Source organism: Sorex fumeus, unplaced genomic scaffold (assembly GCF_029834395.1).
Source record: "Sorex fumeus unplaced genomic scaffold, SorFum_2.1 ptg000148l, whole genome shotgun sequence".
In the NCBI taxonomy this organism is placed as follows: domain Eukaryota; kingdom Metazoa; phylum Chordata; class Mammalia; order Eulipotyphla; family Soricidae; genus Sorex; species Sorex fumeus.
Window position 1 is genome coordinate 98447 of NW_026606205.1, and position 19915 is coordinate 118361.

The window sequence follows — 19915 nt, forward strand, 5'->3', positions numbered from 1 at the left end:
ATATATGTTTATGTATAGACATAACATATAGAGACTAGGGGGCTAGAGCAATATATTACACAGCGGGGAGGGCGTTTGCCTTACACACGACCCCAACTCGGGTTCGATTCCCAGCATCCTATATGGTCCCCTAAGCACCACCAGAAGTAATTCCTGAGTGCATGAGCCAAGATTAACCCCTGTGTAATGCCGGTTGTGACCCAAAACAAACAAACAAACAAACATATAGGGGCTCAATATTGTTAATATATCTCCCAAATGGATCTTTTTTGGTTTGTTTTGTTTGTTTTGTAATGCTGGAAGTCAAGTGCTCAGTGACTGAGCCACATGCCCAGCAACAGATTAATCTTCAGATTCAATACAACTTATCAAAATATCCAAAAATAGGGGCTGGAGCAATAGCACAGCGGGTAGGGCGTCTGCCTTGCACACGGCCGACCTGGGTTCGATTCCCAGCATCTCATATGGTCCCCCAAGCACCGCCAGGAGTAATTCCTGAGTGCATGAGCCAGGAGTAACCCCTGAGCATTGCTGGGTGTGATCCAAAAAGCAAAAAAAAAAAAAAAAAAAAAATCCAAAAATTATATATCAGCTAAAATCCATACGGAAAAAAAAAAATTTAAGTAGAATAGCCAAGGATCAAAGCAACATATTGTGTGGCAGGTAGGATGCTTGCCAGGAGTAAGTATTGAGTACAGACCAGTAAGGCTCACAACCAAAACCAAAAACCAGAATAGGGGGCTGGAGTGATAATACAATGGGTCGGGTGTGTGCCTTGCATGTGGCTGGCCCAGGTTCGATTCCTGGCATCCCATATGGTCCCCTGAGCACAACCAGGAGTGATTCTTGAGTGCAGAGCCAGGAGTAACTCCAGATGTGGCTCCCAAACAAACAAAAATCAACAGGAGAGAGTGCATATATAAACTCATATAATATGTTATCGTTGTCGGCCTCTCCTTTCTCATCCTGCTCGAGCAAATCGACGACTAACGGGAAGTTAAGTGATTAAGTGATAATATGTTATCAATTGTTTTTTGTTTGGGCTGGAGCGATAGCACAGCGGGTAGGGCGTTTGCCTTACAAGCGGCCAACATGGCCGACCCGAGTTCGATTCCTCCGCCCCTCTCGGAGAGCCCGGCAAGCTACCGAGAGTATTCGATATGCCAGACACAGTAACACCAAAGTCTCCAATGGAGACGTTACTGGGCCCGCTCGAGCAAATCGATGATCAACGGGAGGGCCTTTACCTTTTTTTTTGTTTGTTTGTTTTACCAAAGCACCAATTTAATCCAATGAGGAAAATAATTCCTTACAAACAGATGGTGCTGGAACAACTGGAAACAATATGGAGAAAGGAGAAGAATCTCAAATACTACCTTGGTATACACACACACACACACACACACACACACACACACACAAATTTAGTACAGTGGGTAGGTGCACTTGCTCTGCACACAGCCAACCCAAGTTCGATCCCCATATGGTCCCCGGGCACCATCAGGAGTAATTCCCAAGTATAGAGATAGGAGTAAGCATCACTGGGAGTGCCCCCCAAAAAATTTTAGTTAAGATGGCTCATGGACCCAAACATAAAATTCAGAGCTACAAAAACTCTATAAAAATAAAAACGAAAACAGAAGATAGCCTCATGACTCTGAAACAATCCAAATTTCATAGAATACAAAATGTCTATGGATGAATATGCCCTGAGGTGCAAAGACCTCTTAGGATTCAATAATACAATGACAAATCGCTTTAAAAATGAATCAAACAGGGGCTGGAGCAATAGCACAGCGGGTAGGGCGTTTGCCTTGTACGTGGTTGACCCGGGTTCGATTCCCAGCATCCCATATGGTTCCCCAACCACCGCCAGGAGTAATTCCTGAGCGCAGAGCCAGGAGTGACCCCTGAGCATCACTGGATGTGACCCAAAAAGCAAAAAAAAAAAAAAAAAAGATGAACCAAACAGAGGCTGGAGCCATAGCACAGCGGGTAGGGCATTTGCCTTGCATGCAGCCAACCCAGGTTTGATTCCCAGCATCACATATGGTCCCCGGAGCATTGCCAGGAGTAATTCCTGAGTACAAAGCCAGAAGTAACCCCTGTGCAATGCCGAGTGTGACCCAAAAAGCCAAACAAAAAAAAATGAAACAAACACCTAAGCCCAATAAAATTAGTCTTTAGGGAAATGCAAGTTAATGCCATAATGAGGTTTTCATTTTAGGCTAATGCTAAAAGTTAACCCACTAATATGAGTGAAAATGTGCGGTAACTAGAATTTCTACTAGTGGGTGTCTAAAATGGCATGACCAATTTGGGAGACTTGTTCGTGGTTCCTTGGTTTCTCTTTTTGTTTTTTTCCCTGGCTTTTGGGGACATACCTGGTGATGCTCAGGGATTAATCCTGCCCTACATTCAGGAATTACCCCTGGTGGTTCTCAGGGGAGCATATGGGATGCTGGGGATCAAACTCAGGTTGGCTACATGCAAAACAAACGTCCATCCACTGTACTGTCCCTCTGGCCCCAGCTGATGATTTCTTAAATATACCCCCTGAGGGCTGGAAAGACAATAAGGTGGGTAGGGCATTTGTCTTGTACCCGGGTTCAATTCCTGGCACCCCGTAGGGGCCTCCCGAGCCTCTTCTGGAGTGATCCCTGAGGAGGAAGCCCTAGCACTGCCAGGTGTGGCCCTAAAATTAAAATAAATAAATATACTTTATCACCGAGCAATTTTACTTTTGAATTTTTTACCCAGTTCTACTCCTAATCATTTATCCAAGAAAAATGGAAACATAAGGACAAATATTTACAGCAGTTTCATTCACAAAAGTCAAAAAATAGAAAGCAACCCAAATACATGTTCATGGGAATAACTTAGCAACGAAAGGGGACTGTGGTAAGCATTACATGTAAAATGAGACAGACACACATGCAAGATTCAGTTTAGGTGAAGTCTAAGAACAGATAAAACTGAATGATGGGGGTGGGGCGGGGGGGAAATGCTACCTTACATGAGTCTGAGACCTGGGTTTGATCCCTGGCATCCCATATAGCATTGTCAGGAGTGATTCCTGGGTGCAGAGCCAGGAGTAAGCCCCAAACATCACCGGGTGTAACCCCAAACAAAATAAAGTAAGCCTTAAAAAGGCCTAGAGGATGGTGCTCTATGACAGAAAGTGAGAGTGGGAATGGGAGAGACTGACTGCAAAGAAACATGGGAGAAAGGAAATGGTTACTATCTAGATTATCTAACTTCAGGGAGCATCGAAGTTCACTGCGGTTTATTGCATGTCACTGACACCGCCATTCAAGAAAAAGTCCCCAAAATGTGTGTGTCTGTGGGGCCACAGAGGCAGTACTGGAGTTAAGGTGCTTGCCTTGCAACCCACCCACCCAATTAACCAATTTGTTTTTGGGTTGGGTTTTGGGGTTCATTTGTTTGCTTTGGTTTGGGTTTGGTTTGGGTTTGGGGCCACACCCAGCGATGCTCCGGGGTTACTTCCGGACTCTGCACCCAGGAATCACTCCTGGAGGTGCTCAGAGTACCATAGGGGATGCCGGGGCTTGAACCTGAGTTGGCTGCGTGCGAGGCAATAAATGTACCTTCTGTACTATCTATCCAGACCCCCCAACCCACCCACCCAATTTGAACCCCAGCATCGCATATGGGCCCTTGAGTACCACCAGGGGTCACTCCTGAGCACCACCAGGGACTAGTTTGTTTTGCTTTGTTTTGTTTTGTTTTGTTTTGTTTTGTTTTGTTTGGAGGGAGGTGGTTGGTGATTAAAAGAATAGCTAGAGGGACTGGAGCGATAGCACAGCGGGTAGGGCATTTGCTTTGCACGCAGCCTACCCGGGTTCGATTCCCAGCATCCCATATGGTCCCCCAAGCACTGCCAGGAGTAACCCCTGAGCATCGCTGGGTGTGACCCAAAAAGATTTAAAAAAAAAAAAAAAGAGCTAGCATTGATGGCGTCACAGGTGTTAGAATTCTCATTTCCCCCCTCTTCAACTGTCACTGTCACTGTCCTCCCGTTGTTCATCGATTTGCTCGAGCGGGCCCAGTAACGTCTCCATTGGAGACTTTGTTGATACTGTATTTGGCATATCAAATACATCACGGGTAGCTTGCCAGGCTCTGCAGTGCGGGCGAGATACTCTTGGTAGCTTGCCGGGCTCTCCGAGAGGGGCGGAGGATTCCCTTCAACAGGTGAAGTAAAATAAAATAAAATAAAAACACCCTGAGGCTCATCAAGTCAGAAACTGCTCTGCTGCCCGCCTGACCCTCCATCCATCCCTGCTACCTCTGACTCTCTTAAGGGCATGCTGCGGTCCACCAGAGTCAGACCAGCTAGATATGGGTCTCGGGGTTCTAGTCTCTCACTCTCCAACTGTCATATTGATAAATCACCCAATATATCTGCCTCCTGGCCTCTCTCTCTGTATTTCTGTCTCTCTGTCTCTGTCTCTGTCTCTGTCTCTGTCTCTGTCTCTCTCTCTCTCTCTGGTTTTTGGGTCACACCTGGCAGTGCTCAAAGGTTCCTCCTGGCTCTACACTCAGGAATTAACTCCTGGCAGTGTTCTGAGGACCATAAGGGATGCCATGAATCCAGGCCAGGCATGTGCAAGGCCAGCGCCGTCCCTGCTGTACTGTCTCTCCAGCCCCATGACTCTTTTCTTCATCTGCACAATGAGTAAGGCACCAGAGGGTGGCATGAGGACTCATCCAGTGGCACCAAGTGGAGAAGCCGAGCCAGAGGGAATAGTACCGCCAGCAGGGCACCAGCAGCTGGCACTGACCCAGCTTTGATCCCCAGTCACGCACACGATCCCCTGAGCACCGCCAGGAGTGATCCCTAACCACAGAGCCAGCAATATCTCCATCTCTCTGGCTGACACCTGGAGGTGCTCAGGGCTTCCTCCTGGCATCGTGCTCAGGGATCACTCCCAGTGGTGCTTGGAGGACCATCTGGGGTGCTTGAAGCCATGTGCAAGGCAAATGCATTAATCCCTGTGCTATGTCTCTGTCCCCAGCTGTGCCAATTTTAAGAGCAAGATAGGGCTGGAGCGATAATGCAGCGGGTAAGGCATTTGCCTTGCATGAGGTGGACCCGAGTTCAATCCCTGGCATCCCATATGGTCCCCTGAGCACTGCCAGGAGTAATTCCTGAGTGAAGAGCCAGGAATAATCCCTGAGCATCATTGGGTGTGACCCAAAAATTAAAAAAAAAAAAAAGAGCAACGGATATCACCAGATCAGTGGTTGTTCTGATGGGCAATGGGTAGTGGAAGTTCTAGAAGTCTAGAAGTTCTAGAAGTCACTTAACTGAAGCGATAGCTAAGGAACCAAGCTCTACTCTGCAGCCCAGTCCCCTCGGCTGACCTTGCCACTTCTAAACTGGGGAGCCTCAAAGGCACCTCTCTTCCTTGTGCCCGCTGCCTGAGGGTGGTTCCCTGAGCACCGAGAAGAGAGCCTGGCCAAGGAGGCGCTGGACACCAAGCAGGTGCCCACTGCTTTCAGATCAGCCCCACAGTTATTGGAGGAGAAAATGTGAAGGGGACGCGGAACCACTGCCTGCCACGCATCTGCCACACCTAACCGGCCCCACAGAGAAGCAGGTGTTGCTACCAAGCCACGGACCCACTACTGCCCATGCCAGCTACCCCCCCAGCTAACCCAAGCTGCTGGTGACTAAGCCCAGAAAGAAGTGTCTTTTTTTTTTTTTTGCTTTTTGGGTCACACCCAGCGATGCTCAGGGGTTACTCCTGGCTCCACACTCAGGAATCACCCCTGGCGGTGCTCGGAGGACCCTATGGGATGCTGGGAATCAAACCCGGGTCGGCTGCGTGCAAGGCAAACGCCCTATCCGCTGTGCTATCGCTCCAGCCCCAAGAAAAAGTATCTTCAGGGAGCTTCTAAGCACAGAAGCAGGACCAAAGGGCATATGGGAGGAGGCCAATTCTTGCTCTCCCCAAGCAAGTATGCTCTATCAAGGGGGCCTCTGAGGGAGCGAGGGGCTGGCGAGAGTGGGAGTTGGTGAATGGAAAGAATTGGCAACTCCACGCATTTGGACTGTGGGTTGCTGCCACACCCTTCCACAGAGCCTGTAAGAAGGGGTTTCCCCGCCCCCAGCATTTGGACAAACGGCCCAGTGCAGCGTCCCCTCTTCGGAGACTTGCCACCGTCCCTTCCCTATTTCTGTTGCTCAGCCCAAGAAAACTTGTTTTTTTTTTTTTTTTCCGGAAGAGAAAACACCATGAGCTCCCTTTGTTCAATAAGAACCTTGAGTTCTGGGCCCAGAGAAATAGCCCAGATAAGGTGAATTATGTGCTTGCCTTGCACGTGGCTGACCCGAGTTCAATCCCTGGCAATGGGTATGGCTCCCTAAGTACCACCAGGAGTGATCCCTGAGCACAGAGCCAGGAGTAAGCCCTGAGCACCACACGGTGTGATCCAAAGACCACAACTTGATACAGTGCGACAAAGAGATAATTACAGGCCTTGCACATGCCCATCATGGATTCAATCCCCTGTACTACATATATGGTCCCTCGAGTCCCACCAGGACTGATTCCTGAGCACAGAACCAGGACTAAGCTCTGAGTACCACATGGTGTGACCCAAAAGACCAACACTTGAAAAAGTGCAACAGAGAGATATTACAGGTGCCTGGGCTGGAGCGATAGCACAGTGGGTAGGGCTTGCATGCAGTTGACCTGGGTTCAATTCCCAACATCCCATAGGGTCCTCCGAGCACCACCAGGAGTAATTCCTGAGTGCAGAGCCAGGAGGAACCCCTGTGCATCACCAGGTGTGATCCAAAAAGCAAACAAACAAACAAAAAAAAACCCCAAAAAAACAAAACAAAATAAAAATTACAGTGCTTTACCCAGGCTCAATCCCCCGTATTACATATGGTCCTAAGAGTCTCACCAAGAGTGAGCCCTGAGAGCACCAAATAAAGGATGTTTGGAGGATCCTCCCAGGAGGGGAGATGCATGCCGAAAGTAGACTATGGACTGAACATGTTTGCCACTCAATGCCTCTTTTGCAGACCACAACACCCAAAAGGAGAGAGAGAACACAGGGGATTGCCCTGCCACAGAGACGGGGGGGATGGGGGGATGGGGGTGGGAGGGATATCATCCATGGTGGTGGAAAATGGGCACTGGTGGAGGGATGGGTATCTGATCATTGTATAATTGAAACCGAAGCACAAAAAATTGTAAATCTACAACTTTAAAAAAAAATAAAATAAAATAAAGGGGAAAAAAAAAGAGTGAGCCCTGAGCACGGAGCCAGGAATAATCCCTGAGCACTGTGGGGTGCAGCTCAAAACAAAACAATGCCAAAAACCTTGGCCTTGTTCCTTAGGCACCCACTAAACCCCTCGGGATCTGATGGCTGCACGTCCCTGAGCTCTGTTCTTGGCGGGTGTGGGGTCACTAGATGCCACCTCCTGTGTTCCTGCCTTATACGCCCTCTGCTTGCTGCTGCTCTTCTCCTTGGGGATGGGGGCCCGACCTATCTCCTCTGAGAGCACATGGCAGAGGAGCTCCGAGGCCCAACCCACTGGGTCTGGTACTCGGCTGAGGTGCCCGGCTCCTGGAGGGGAAGGCCAGGGCATGACCTGAACCCCAATGTTCCATCTGCTGCCTGTGTGAATGAGTGAGTGATTTTAACCTCTCCGGGCCTCAGTCTCTTCATCTGAGCCAGGGGAGGAAGACGGGTACCTGACCCGGAGGTCTTTGGGTAAGGAATAATGGAATATAAAATGCGGTGCGTACTTGAGAATGGAGAGGTCGTCCAGTGGTTAGAGTACTTGCCTGGCCTGCAGCTGACCCAGATTCAATCCCCAGGACTTCGTAGGATCCCCTGAGCCCCACCAGGAGTAAAATCCCTGCCTACAGAGCCAGGGGTAAGCCCTGAGCACTGCCAGGTGAGACCTAAAATGAAAAATAACAAAACAAAATGCTCTGTATACTCATGTAAATTTGTAGAAATGCCTGGGACCTATTAAGAACTTAGCATTAGTTTTTTTTTTCCTTACTTTTTGGGTCACACTGGCAATGCTCAGAGGTTAGTCCTGGCTCTGCACTCAGGAATTACTCCTGGTGGTGCTCAGGGGACCATATAGGATGGCGGGGACCGAACCCAGGTCTGCCATGTGTAACCCGGGTCTGCCATGTGCCCTACCAGCTGTACTATCGCTGCGGCCCCGTGTTATTAATGGTATTGTTTTTACTTTCATTCACTTCAGGGGCTGGAACTGTGCTCGGGAACCATTTCTGGCAGGGCTCGGCATATCACATGGAGTGCTGGGGTTAGAACCAGCATCACTGGGAGTAAGGTAAGCACCTTAACCCCTGTCCTCTCTCTCCAGTTCAAGATGAAATCTTATTGGGGTTGGCAGGAGAGCATGCCTAGCTGTGCTCAGGGATCACTTCTGGTGCTCGAGAGACACTGCGTGGTGTCAGGGATTGACCCAGGCTGCACCTTGCCAGCTGTCTTAACAATCTCTCCAGCAGGGAATCACTAAGTCAATGATGGTTGGAGGAATCATTTGGGATGGGAGATGTGTGCTGAAAGTAGATAAAGGACCGAACATGATAACCTCTCAGTATCTATATAGCAAACCATAATGCCCCAAAGTAGAGAGAGAGTAAGAGGGAACGTGTCTGCAATGGATGCAGAGGGAGGGTTGGAAAGTTGGGGGTAATACTGAGGACATTGGTGGTGGAGACTGTACCCTGGTGGAGGGATGGGTGTTCGATCATTATATGAACTGATGAAAGCTTTGTAACTATGTCACGGTGATTCAATAAAAAAGAAAAATAATAATAAAAAAATATCTCTAGTCTCCCTGGGTTTTTTTGTTTGTTTGTTTGTTTGTTTTGTTTTGTTTTTTGTTTGTTTTATTTTGTTTTGCTTTTTGGGTCACACCCTGTGATGCTCAGGGGTTACTCCTGGCTCATGAACTCAGAAATTACTCCTGGTGGTGCTCGGGGGACCCTATGGGATGCTGGGAATCGAACCCAGGTTGGCTGTGTGCAAGGCACACACCCTACCCGCTGTGCTATCGCTCCAGCCCCTCACTGTCTTAATGATTTGGCGTGTGACCCAGAGCCAAAGGTTTCCCTTCCTCGTCTGCACCATGGAAAGAACAATCCCTATATCCACGGACCGGCCCAAATTCCCTGGGAGGGTTTATAAGGTGCCCAGCACAGGATCACACGCAAAAAAGTACTCAGGACCCTCCCCCTATCCCAGAGAAGGAGTTTCCCCTTCCTGGGCGCTCTCTTTTTTTTCTTTTTGGCTTTTGGGGTCACACCTGGCGATGCACACGGGTTACTTCTGGCTCTGCACTCAGGAATTACCCCTGGTGGTGCTCAGGGGACCATATGGGATGCTGGGAATCGAACCCAGGTTGCCCGCGTGCAAAGCAAATGCCCTACCCGCTTTGCTATTGCTCCAGTCCCACCTGAGTGCCCTCTCTACACCTTGTAGCAGCCCTATACAGGCGAGCTGCTCTCTGTGTCTATGCACACCTCCCTCTCCCAGCTGCCTTGGGTTCCGACTGACCAGGGTACCAGCTCCGTCCAGCAGAGCATCTGCAAACATGCCCACCCCAGCAGATTCCGCGGTGGTGGGGGAGGGGGAGACTGGCGGGTGGGGAGAGTTTCTCCATCTCACACCCACACACATGATTCAGCCACAGAGATTTGTGGCGGAGAGCCTGCAGCCTGCAGTCACTTGGCCCCCCCTGCCCAGCTGAGCCCAGGGCTGATTCCGGAAGGAATAAAAAAAAAAAGCACAGGAGACCCGGGGACAAGATTAGGGCAGGGGAGATCCGGGGTCAGGGTGGAAGAGAAGGGAAGCCCAGCCCACTAGCAACTTGCAGAAGAGGCCAGCAGGGAGGAATCGGAGCCAATCCAGAAGAGAGATGTAAACACTGATTGGAAGCTTCCCTGAGCCTCTGCCCCACATCCTGGGAATTAAGTGGAAGCAGGCGTTGGTGATCAGGCAAACAGCATGAGTCACGGCTCTGTCACTATCTCCTTAACCTTCTGGCTTCCTCTCTTCTGGCCTCGGGTTTCTCCAGTGAAACGTGGGGAGGACCATCGGGGCTGCCCCCGCAGGACAGGAAAGCAGAGGCCTGGAGCGTCGTTCACAGGGACGGGATCCCCGACAAGCTCTGTGCTCAGGGGCCCCCTAAGTCAAGGGGCGTTCCGTGGAAGGTGATCGATGTACTCTCTGCAGGACAGCCCGTCCCAGCCCTTATTAGCCCATGACACACCTTAGGGAACATAATAGACTCTCTGGGGGCTCCACCTCCAGGTTGAGGCCGATGCCAACTCTCCATCAATGCACGCCTACCCCTCCTGCCCGCTCACACCCATGCTCATGCACGCACGCACGCACACACGCATGCATGCGCTCATCCGGCTCACGCTCCTCGAAGGCAGAAACCCACTGGCATGATTTTGATAACGCTGCTCAGAGAGGGCCGCGGGAGACGTGTGTATGCCCTGAGCTTTCCATCATATTTTCTTTGTGTGTTTGCGACGGGTGGTGGAGGGTGTGTTTTGGGACCATCCCTGGCCGTGGGTGACCAGAGGCTATTCTGGGTGCTTGCTCTGCACTCAGGAGGGACAGGCAACCGTGCTTGTGGAATTCTCTGTGCAGCTGAGGATTTGAATGGGGGTCAGCTGCGTGCAAAGCAAGGCCTCTTTGTGTTTTCTGGGGGGCCTCACCCTGCTGTCCTCCTGGCTCTGCATTCAAGGGTCTCTTGGCAGGCTCGGGGGACCTTATGGGGTGCCAGGAATTGAACCTGGGTCAATGGCACGCAAGACAAGTGCCCTCCCCGCTTACAGTATTACTCGTAAATGCCTTAACCACTATGCTCTCTTTCTGGCCCCTCATCCTGTTTTTTTTTTTATTTATTTCTAGCCAAACCCCAGAAATCAGTGCTCAGGGCTTACTCTTGGCTTTGTGCTCAGGGATCACTCCTGGCAGGGCTTAGGGGAGCTTACGGGGGTACCGAAGTTTAAACCCAGGATGGGTGCATGCATCTGTAGAATCTCCTGCACTTTTTTTTTTCTTTTCAGTCTTTGGGTCACACCTTGCAGTGCTCAGAGTTTAATCGTGGCTCTGTGCTCAGGGATCACTCCTGGAGGGGCTCTGCGGACTGTATGGGATGCCGGGGATCGAACCCGCGTGCAAGGCAAGCATCTTACCTACTGTATTATAACCCTGACCCCTCAGTAGTGTTCTTCATTTCAATACCCAGCAAGTAGCTGGACTTTCCATGAGGACTGTCTGCATTAGAGAGGCCCATTTGCCACCCGTGTGGGGCCTGCAAATGTTCCTGGGGCATCTGGAGTCAGTTCACATGATAGGTGTGTGTGTGTGTGTGTGTGTGTGTGTGTGTGTGTGTGTGTGTGTGTGTCTACTCTGGCTCCTGACTCCTCTCTTCTGCCCGGTTCCCACTCACTCTGACTTTCCAAGCAAACCTTGGCAAGAAGCAGAGGCATTGGAACCCAAAATCTCAGGCCACACCCTCACACTTCACAGCCAGGGACCTGGAGAGGAATGGGGTCACCTGGCTCATGCAGGGGGCAGCAGTTGACCAGGGCTGCCTTTGTTTCTGTCTCTCTCTCTCTCTCTCTTTTTTTTTTCTTTTTGGGTCACACCCAGTGACGCTCAGTGCTGACTCCTGGCTCGGAACTCAGGAATCATTCCTGGCAGTGCTCGGGGGACCATATGGGATCCTGGGAATCAAACCCAGGTCAGCATGCAAGGTAAACGCCCTCCCTGCTGTGCTATTGTTCCATCCCCCATGTCTCTCTCTTTTGTTTTTTTGTCCTGGGAACACCCCCACACAGTGCTCAGACTTTCCTCCCCGACTCTGTGCTCAAGGAATCACTCCTGGCAGGACTCAGGAAGACCCTCAGGATTCGAACTAAGGTCGGCCGCGTGCAAGGCCAGCACTTTACTGGCTATTCTATGGCTCCGACCGGCTTTCTTTTATCTCTTCTCCTGCTAGAGCCAGCCCGAGCCTCAAGGCTCAGGGATGTCACCTGCTCTTCACTTTGCCTATATCCTCTGGAATAGGGACCAGACGGGATGCCAGGGCTCGAACCCAGCATGCGAGGCAAGCATCTTACCTGCTATCCTATCCCTCTGGCCCATCTCCCTGAGTCCTTTAGGAATTTACCAGCATTCAGACCTCAGGCACTCCCTCCCACAGGAAGAAGGGAAAGGAAGAGACCCAGGCCCCTAGGAGCCTCAGGCAGCTAGGAAGAAGTTACTGATCAGAACAACAATTTAGGCTCCCATCTGGCCCCAAGGAGTGGGGGATGGGGTCCCTTTGGGTCTTGGGGGCAAAAACAAAACCAACTGGACTCTCCTCATAGCCCTGGGCCTGCAGTTCTATTTCTATTGCACCCTCTGTCCCAACCCTCCACCCCCAGCGGGCCGGGAGCCCCTGGCCTGGCCGGGCCCGGCTGACCTGTACGGGTTGAGGGTGCAGACAGTGACGGCCGGGAAGACCAGCTTGTCGGAGTTGAGGTTGATGTTGAGGTTCACGGGGTAGCTGAAGTACTCCCCGAACAGCAGGCCGAACTGCCAGTACATCATGCCGAAGGCGCTGAGCCAGAGCACAGCCCAGAAGGCCGTCTTCATGCGGTTGTGCTTGGAGCACACCAGGCGGATGGCGCCGTGGATGGTGGTGTTATTGCAGAAGAACTGGAAGAGCTCCCGGTAGGAGCGGTGGAACTCGATCAGGGCCTCCTCATCCTCCGTGCGCTGCTGGGGGGCCGCGGCGGGGCTGGGGCCCAGCCCCAGCTCCTCGGGTTTGTCGCCCTTCATGAGATCTGGGGGTGGGGGGCAAGGTGAGGGCTGAGGACTGACCCCTGCGGCCCCCCGTTGGGCATCCCCTTCTCCCCAGGGCTTCGTTGCTTCTGTCTGCACCCGGGAAACCCCACCCCGGTCCGCTTTGCTCTGCCAGCCTCTGTCCAGCAGGGGGCCAGCAGCAGTGCTGAGCTGGATCCCCCCAGGGCCTGTCCTCTGCCTCTCCCAGACCACCCCCCTTGGGGTCTCGCTCACTCTACCCAGTCAAGTGTCACTCTGATCTTCCTCCTCCAGGAAGTTATTAGCTTCTCTCTCTCTCTCTCTCTCTCTCTCTCTCTCTCTCTCTCTCTCTCTCTCTCTCTCTCTCTGCCTCTCCTCTCCTCTGTCCCTCTCGGCTCTCTGTCCCTCTCTGTCTCTCTATCTCTCTCCTTCTCCTAATCTCTCTCTGTCCCTCTCTCTCCTCTCGTTCCCTCTCTCTCTCCCCCACTCCTCTCTTTCTCTCTTCTCTCTCCTCTCTTTCCTTCCCTCCTCTCTCTATCTCTCTCTGTCTCTCTCTGTCTCTGTGTCTTGTCTCTGTCTCCCTCTCTCCCTCCCTCTTTCCGTGTCTCTCCTCTCTGTCTTTCCTCTCTCCGATCTGTGCGGGGAGGTGAAGGGGGCCTTTCTCTCTACCTGTCTGTCCTCTGTCCCACCTTCTCCCTCTTTCTCTGTCTTTGTGTGTTTCTTAGCTGCACTCAGATCTCTTTTCCTCAGTGTGTATGTGTGTGTGAGTGTGTGTGCATGCATGTGTGTGTGTGTGTGACTGTTTCTCTCTTAGCTGTGCTCTCTTGCCCTCTCTGGGTCTATCTGGGTACGCCTGTCTCTCTTAGCTGTGCCGGTGCTCTCTTGTCGGTCTCTGTCTCTGTCTCTGTTTGTCTCTATCTGTCTCTGTCTCATCTGTCTCTGTCTCATCTGTTTCTCTCTCTCTCTCTCTCTCTCTCTCTCTCTCTCTCTCTCTCTCTCTCTCTCTCTCTCTCTCTGTGTTTTCTCTCTTTCACCCGCGCCGGCAGGCTCTCCCAGTTCTCCGGCTCCCTTTACCTACGCCCGTCTCCCTCATATGCACTGGCGCTGGCCGTCTGTCTGTCCAGCTGTGTGTGTCTGTCCGTCTCTCTCTCTCCTCTCCCTGGGCTCTGTCCTCCCTTACCTGCCTGCGCTGGCTGCCAGGCGCTCCGATCCGGCCTCTCTCCCTCCTGCGCCCGCCTCTCGGCGCTCACCTGCCTCTGGCCGTGGCCCGGGGCGTTGTCCCGGCTCTCCGCCCCCGCCCGTCCCCCGTGCCCCGGGTCCCCCGATCGCGGGGCTGGGAGGTCGGGCGGCCTCCGGGTCCCGCTCCCGGGCTGTGCCGGCCCGGGCCTGGTTGGGTTCCAGTTGAATCTGGCCTCTCCACCCCCTCACCTGACAGGTGCGACCGCGGGGCCCGGCCCGCCCGCGCGGGGAGCCGACAGCTCATTAGCATCTCAATTAAAGGCCAGTGGCGGGGTGCGGCAGAGGAGGAGCCGGGAGGGAGCTTCAGGGCGGAGAGCTTGGGGCTCCCGGGACCGGAGTGTCCCCAGCACCCCGAGAAGGGATGGGGAGCTGGGGAGGGGGGCCCAGCTCCGAGCCGCGGTCGTGGTTGAGGGCCGGGGGCCAGGGGGACCCCAGAGGTCAGGCCGGATTGATTGCGGGTCTGGGAAGAGAGAAAAGGGGACCCTGGGAGAGGGAGAGGGGAGCAGGTCCGGGAGGGAAGGCTGGAGGAGGGGCGCAGGGGTGAAGTTCTGCGAACCTCATGGGAGATTCCCTGGCAGTGAGGGGGTCCCCTCCCCAGGGGCCCTCCAGGGGCCTGGCCAGCCTTGGAGGAGCAGGGAGAGCCAGCCTGGCCTTGGAGGTGACCCCCCCACCTCTTCCGCCTCTTCCCTCCCGACTCCCCACCACCAGCGGGGCCAGGGAGGGGCCCAGGTGAAGCCGGGGGCCGGGCGGGGCCGGGACATTCTGTTCCTTTTGCCCGCCAGCTGCCAGGCCTGGAATGTGTAATGTCCCCCGTGTGGTCACGGGGTTATAGGAATGTGGGCACCGAGAGCAGCACAAGGCCACAATGGGCACTTGGGACAGACCCAGAGCCCAGGGAGCCACAGGACAGCAGGAAGGAGGAAGGGAGGGAAAGAGGGAGGGAGGGATGGAGGGAGGGAAGAAGGAAGGGAAGGAGGGACGGAAGGAGGGAGGGAGGGAAAAGAAAAGAAGAAAGAAAGGGAGAGAGGAAAGGTAAATGAGAGAAGGAAAGGGAAGAACAAAGGGAAGGAAGGAAAAGAAAAGGAAAGAGAAGAAGAGAAGGGAGGAAGCAAAGAAAGGAGGGATGGAAGGAAGGGAAAGGAGGGAAGGAAGGAAAATCAGAGAAGAAAGGGAGGGAGGAAAGGAGAGTGAAGGAAGGAAGGGAAGGAACAAAGGGAAGAAAGGCAAAGAGAGAAGGAAGGAAAAAGGAGGGAGGGAAAAAAGGGTGGGAGGGAAGGAAGAGAGGGAGGGAGGGAGGGGGAGGGAGGGAGGGAGGGAGGGGAGAAGGGGAAGGAAGGAAGGAAGGAAGGAAGGAAGGAAGGAAGGAAGGAAGGAAGGAAAAGCTGCATGAGGGAGAGAAGGAGGGCGGGAGGAAGGAAAGCTTGACAAGGGCTGTTTCTTCTTCCCAAACTGAGCCAGCAAGGGACTAAAGAGGGCAGAGAGAGAAAAGTGCAGGCCAGGAGAGCGAAGGGGCAGAGGACCCGCCACGCTGGCCCCCAGCCCGCAGACTGCGCCCCCACCACGTACAGCCTGCCTGGGTACAGGTAGACCAGGAGATGAGCAGGGCCGCAGTCAGGGAGATGAGGATTCCAGTGAGAGTCAGGAGCCTGGGAGCAGGGAGGAAGGGGAAGAGGGGGGAGGGGGAATTGCAGAGAGGAGGGAAGGAAACAGTCCCCACCCCAAGAGACTGGAAAACTCAGGCACGCTGGCAGCCCCTTGGGTCTTGGAGAACAGGGGGTTTCCCAAGCCAAGAAGAGGGAGGAGGACCCCGAGATGACCAGGCCATCAACTCGCCCCCCTGACTGTCTCTGAGGCCTCTTAAAGGGAGAGCTGGGGGCTGCAGAGGGGGTTTAAGTGGAGGAGCGTGTGCTTCACATGTATGAGGCCAGATCCCCAGCTCTGCACAGCCCATGACACACTGTCGGCTTTGGCTGGTTCCCAGCACCCCCAGATATGGCTCGAACAGTTTTTTTTGAAGGGGGGGGGGGCTATACCAAGTGTGCTGAGGGTTTGCTCCTAGCTCTGTGCTCAGGATACTCAGGAATCCCTCCTGGCCAGCTTAGGAGACCGCGTGGGATGCCACGGTCTGTTGCGTGCACGGCAAACGCCCTACCTGCTGCCCTATCGCTCTGGCACTAACATTTCTTTTGCAGAGAGAGAGAGAAAGAGAGAGAGAGAGAGAGAGAGAGAGAGAGAGAGAGAGAGAGCTGGTATCAGCCAGGATTCCTGCTCTGGGTCCTTTTTCTCCTTCCCTCCCTTTGGTGAGCGCAGCTCCCTGGGCAAGACTGTTTCTTCATTTTCCTGCTGAAACCACACACACACACACACACACACACACACACTCACATCTCCCCCTACAAAGATATCCTGCTGAAATCACACACACACACACACACACACACACACATGCACACATATCTCCCCCTGCAAAGATATCCTGCTGAAACCACACACACACACACACACACACACCTCCCCCTGCAAAGATATCCTGCTGAAACCACACACACACACACACACACACACACACACACACACCTCCCTCTGCAAAGATATCCTGCTGAAACCACACACACACGCACACACACACACACACACACACACACGCACCCCTCCCCCTGCAGAGATATGCCAGTTTTCTGAGAACACAAAACAAGCCAGCAACAAAGTGGGAATGGGAATTGAGAACTTTTCTCTCCCTCCTGGACGGCCTCGTTAGAGCATTTGACTCCCAAGACAGCAACCACAGATCATTGGGAATGAGGGTTCCCCTGCACCCAGGTTTAAAAGTCTTAGAGTCCAGGCCTGGAGAGATAGTACAGAGGGGTAGGGCACTAGCTTTGCACACAGCCAACCCAGGTTTGATCCCCAGCACCCAGAAGGAGCCTTGAGCACCACCAGGAATGATTCCTGAGCACAGAGCCAGCAGTAACCCCTGAGCACTGCAGGCCCCAAATGGGAAAAAAGAGAAAAATCTCAAGTCCATGGATTGATTCTCGGCAATCTGGGTCCTGAATCCTCTCCCAGTCCTGAGGAAAACTCCCCATTCCTCCGTCATCCCTAAACCAGGGGCCATCCAAATGTAAGGGTGATCCTCTCTGCTGTGAGCTGTCACCCCAAGGGGATGACGCTTTGATCTCCAAGATCTGAGAGGCATGTTGGACCCCCCCCCCCAGGCACCTGAGGGCGTTGCTGGGTGTCCAGCCTGTGTCCCTGGGGCAGCGGCTGCCCAGAGGCTGCAGAAAGAACCAGAGCAATCTGGCTGCAGTGACAACACCAGGAACCTGATACCTGCCCCTTGTCACGGCACCATTGTCACACCATTGTTGCCTCAAGTGCAGAAATAACACCTGGACATGCTTGGGGCTTACACAACAGAAGGACCACACAGAAGGACGCAGGGGACAGGGAAACCTCCCTTTGTCCTGTCCCTATCCCTGTCCCAAGCTGAGCAGCTGCAATCTGGGTCCATCCACATCCCTGGGTGCCGTAGTGTTTGTTGTATGTTTTGCTTCCTTTTGACTTGGGTCCACACCTGGCATGGCTCAGGGCTGACCCAGGCGGAGTTCAGGGAATTGAACCCGGGCTCACTATGTGCCTTACCCGCTGTACCATCTCTTGAGCCCCTTTGAGGGCATTTATAGACTTATGGTTTTTTTGGGAAGTTGGGGGTGGGGTGCTCCTGGAAGTATGTCGACCCCGTGGTGCTCAGCTAAGTTCCGTTCTGCCAGGAATGGAACCCAGGTCTCTTATCTGCAAGGCCTGAACTTCACAACAGAGCCACAGCCCACCCTTATTGCTTTTGTTTATTTTGCTTTGTGGGGGGTGGAGGGGAGTTACCTAGTGGGACTCGGGACTGTTCTTAGCTCAGTGCGCAGGCCATTTCTAGCAGTGCTCAGGAGTTGCTCAAGAGCAGTGCTCTGGAGCCATGCACTGGCTGGAATCAAACAGGAAAAGGGGGTCCAGCAGGTAAAGGATGTGCTCCAGCCCTTTGAACCATCACCGCCAGCCCCTCCATGCATTAAAACAAAAGCAAGAGGGGCTGGGGCGCTAGCACAGCAGGTAGGGCGTTTGCCTTGTGCACAGCCGACCCGGGTTCGATTCCCAGCATCCCATATGGTCCCCTGAGCATCTCCAGGAGTAATTCCTGAGTGCATGAACCAGGAGTAACCCCTGTGCAATGCCGGGTGTGACCCAAAAAGCAAAAAAAAAAAAAAAAAGCAGGGGGCACCGGATCCATAGTACAGAGGGGAGGGTGTTTGCCTTGCAAGCCGCTGACCCAGGTTTGATCCCTAGCATCCCATTTGGTCTCCCAAATACCACCAGGGGTGATTCCTGAGTGCAAAGCCAGGAGTAACCCTTGAACATCGCTGGATGTGAACCCCCCCACACCAAAAAAAAAAAAGCAAAAAAGTGAAAAACAAAAACAGGGGGATTGGAGAGACAGTATAGCAGGTAGGGTACTTGTCTTGCTTGCAACTCACCTGGGTTCACTTCACTCCTTGGCACTACAGATGATTTCCTGAGGATCACCAGGAGTGATCCCTGAGTGCAGAGTCAGGAGTCAGTCCCGAGCATCACCAGGTACCCGCCCCCCCAAAAAAAATATAACCAATATTTTTAAGTAACTAAAATAAAATACATCATTATTTTTCATCCGTAGGACTTTGTCGCAGGCATTCATAATTTCCTTCTTTCTCTCTTTCTCTTCCTTCCTTCCTTCTTTTCCTTCCTTCCTTCTTTCCTTTCTTTTTGATTTTGGAGACCCACTAGGCCATAGGGCTTCTTTGTGACTCTGTGCTCTGGTGGTGCTTGGGGGACCAATGGAGCGATAGCACAGCGGTAGGGTGTTTGCCTTACACGCGGCCAACATGGCCGACCCGAGTTCGATTCCTCCGCCCCTCTCGGAGAGCCCGGCAAGCTACCGAGAGTATTCGATATGCCAGACACAGTAACAACAAAGTCTCCAATGGAGACGTTACTGGGCCCACTCGGGGACCAATGAACGTGACCCAAAAGCAAAAACAGGGGCAAAAGGGATAGTAGAGTGGGCTTGCCTTGCACGTGACCTGGGTTCAATCCCTGGCACCACATATGGCCCCCTGAGACCCCACATATGTGGTGACCCTTGAGGACAGATTCAGGAGTAAGCCCTGAGCACTGCCAGATGTGGCCACCCCCAAAAAAATCTACACACACACACACACACACACACACACACACACACGCACGCACACACGCATGAATCACTAAAGTAAATGCAACCCTTGGCTTGCACGTGGCAGAGAACAATAGATTTTTCTTCTGCACTTACATCATGTTTGTTTCTCCTTACCCCAAATCACATAAAATCCTGCCCTGTACTCCTAGTCCAGTCTCCCAGCAAGATGCCTTCCTTCAGCTCAGTCAGACGGTCTCAGCCTTGGTCTTATTGACATTTGGATAGTTCTTTGCTGGGCCAGTGGATGGGAATGGGGGCCGGGGTGGGGGTGGGGGGCTGTCCTGTGCGGTAATGGCTGTGCAGCAAATTCCCCCCACCTGGGTCCACTAAATGTCAATAGCACCCCCTGAATTATTTTTATTTATTTATTTATTTGACTTTTTGGGTCACACCCGGCGATGCACAGGGGTTCCTCCTGGCTCTGCACTCAGGAATCACTCCTGACGGTGCTCAGGGGACCATATGGGATGCTGGGAATCGAACCTGGGTCAGCCACTAATGCCCTACTCTCTGTGCTATCACTCCAGTCCCGGAACCCCCTGAATTTTTTTTTTGCAT

The 19915-nt window shown here is 52.8% G+C and overlaps 1 protein-coding gene across 1 annotated transcript in view; it reads right to left on the minus strand.

Moving 5' to 3' along the window:
• SCNN1A (sodium channel epithelial 1 subunit alpha) overlaps window positions 1-13166 on the minus strand; it is a 30352-nt gene extending 17186 nt beyond the window's left edge. Inside the window, exons 1-2 of the mRNA XM_056106865.1 lie at window positions 13119-13166; window positions 12518-12881 (exon numbers count right to left, since the gene is read on the minus strand). Coding sequence (XP_055962840.1) covers window positions 12518-12876 — 359 coding nt within the window. The 5' untranslated portion in view covers window positions 12877-12881; window positions 13119-13166. The remainder of the gene's footprint in view (window positions 1-12517; window positions 12882-13118) is intronic.
• Between the last annotated feature and the right edge of the window lie 6749 nt (window positions 13167-19915).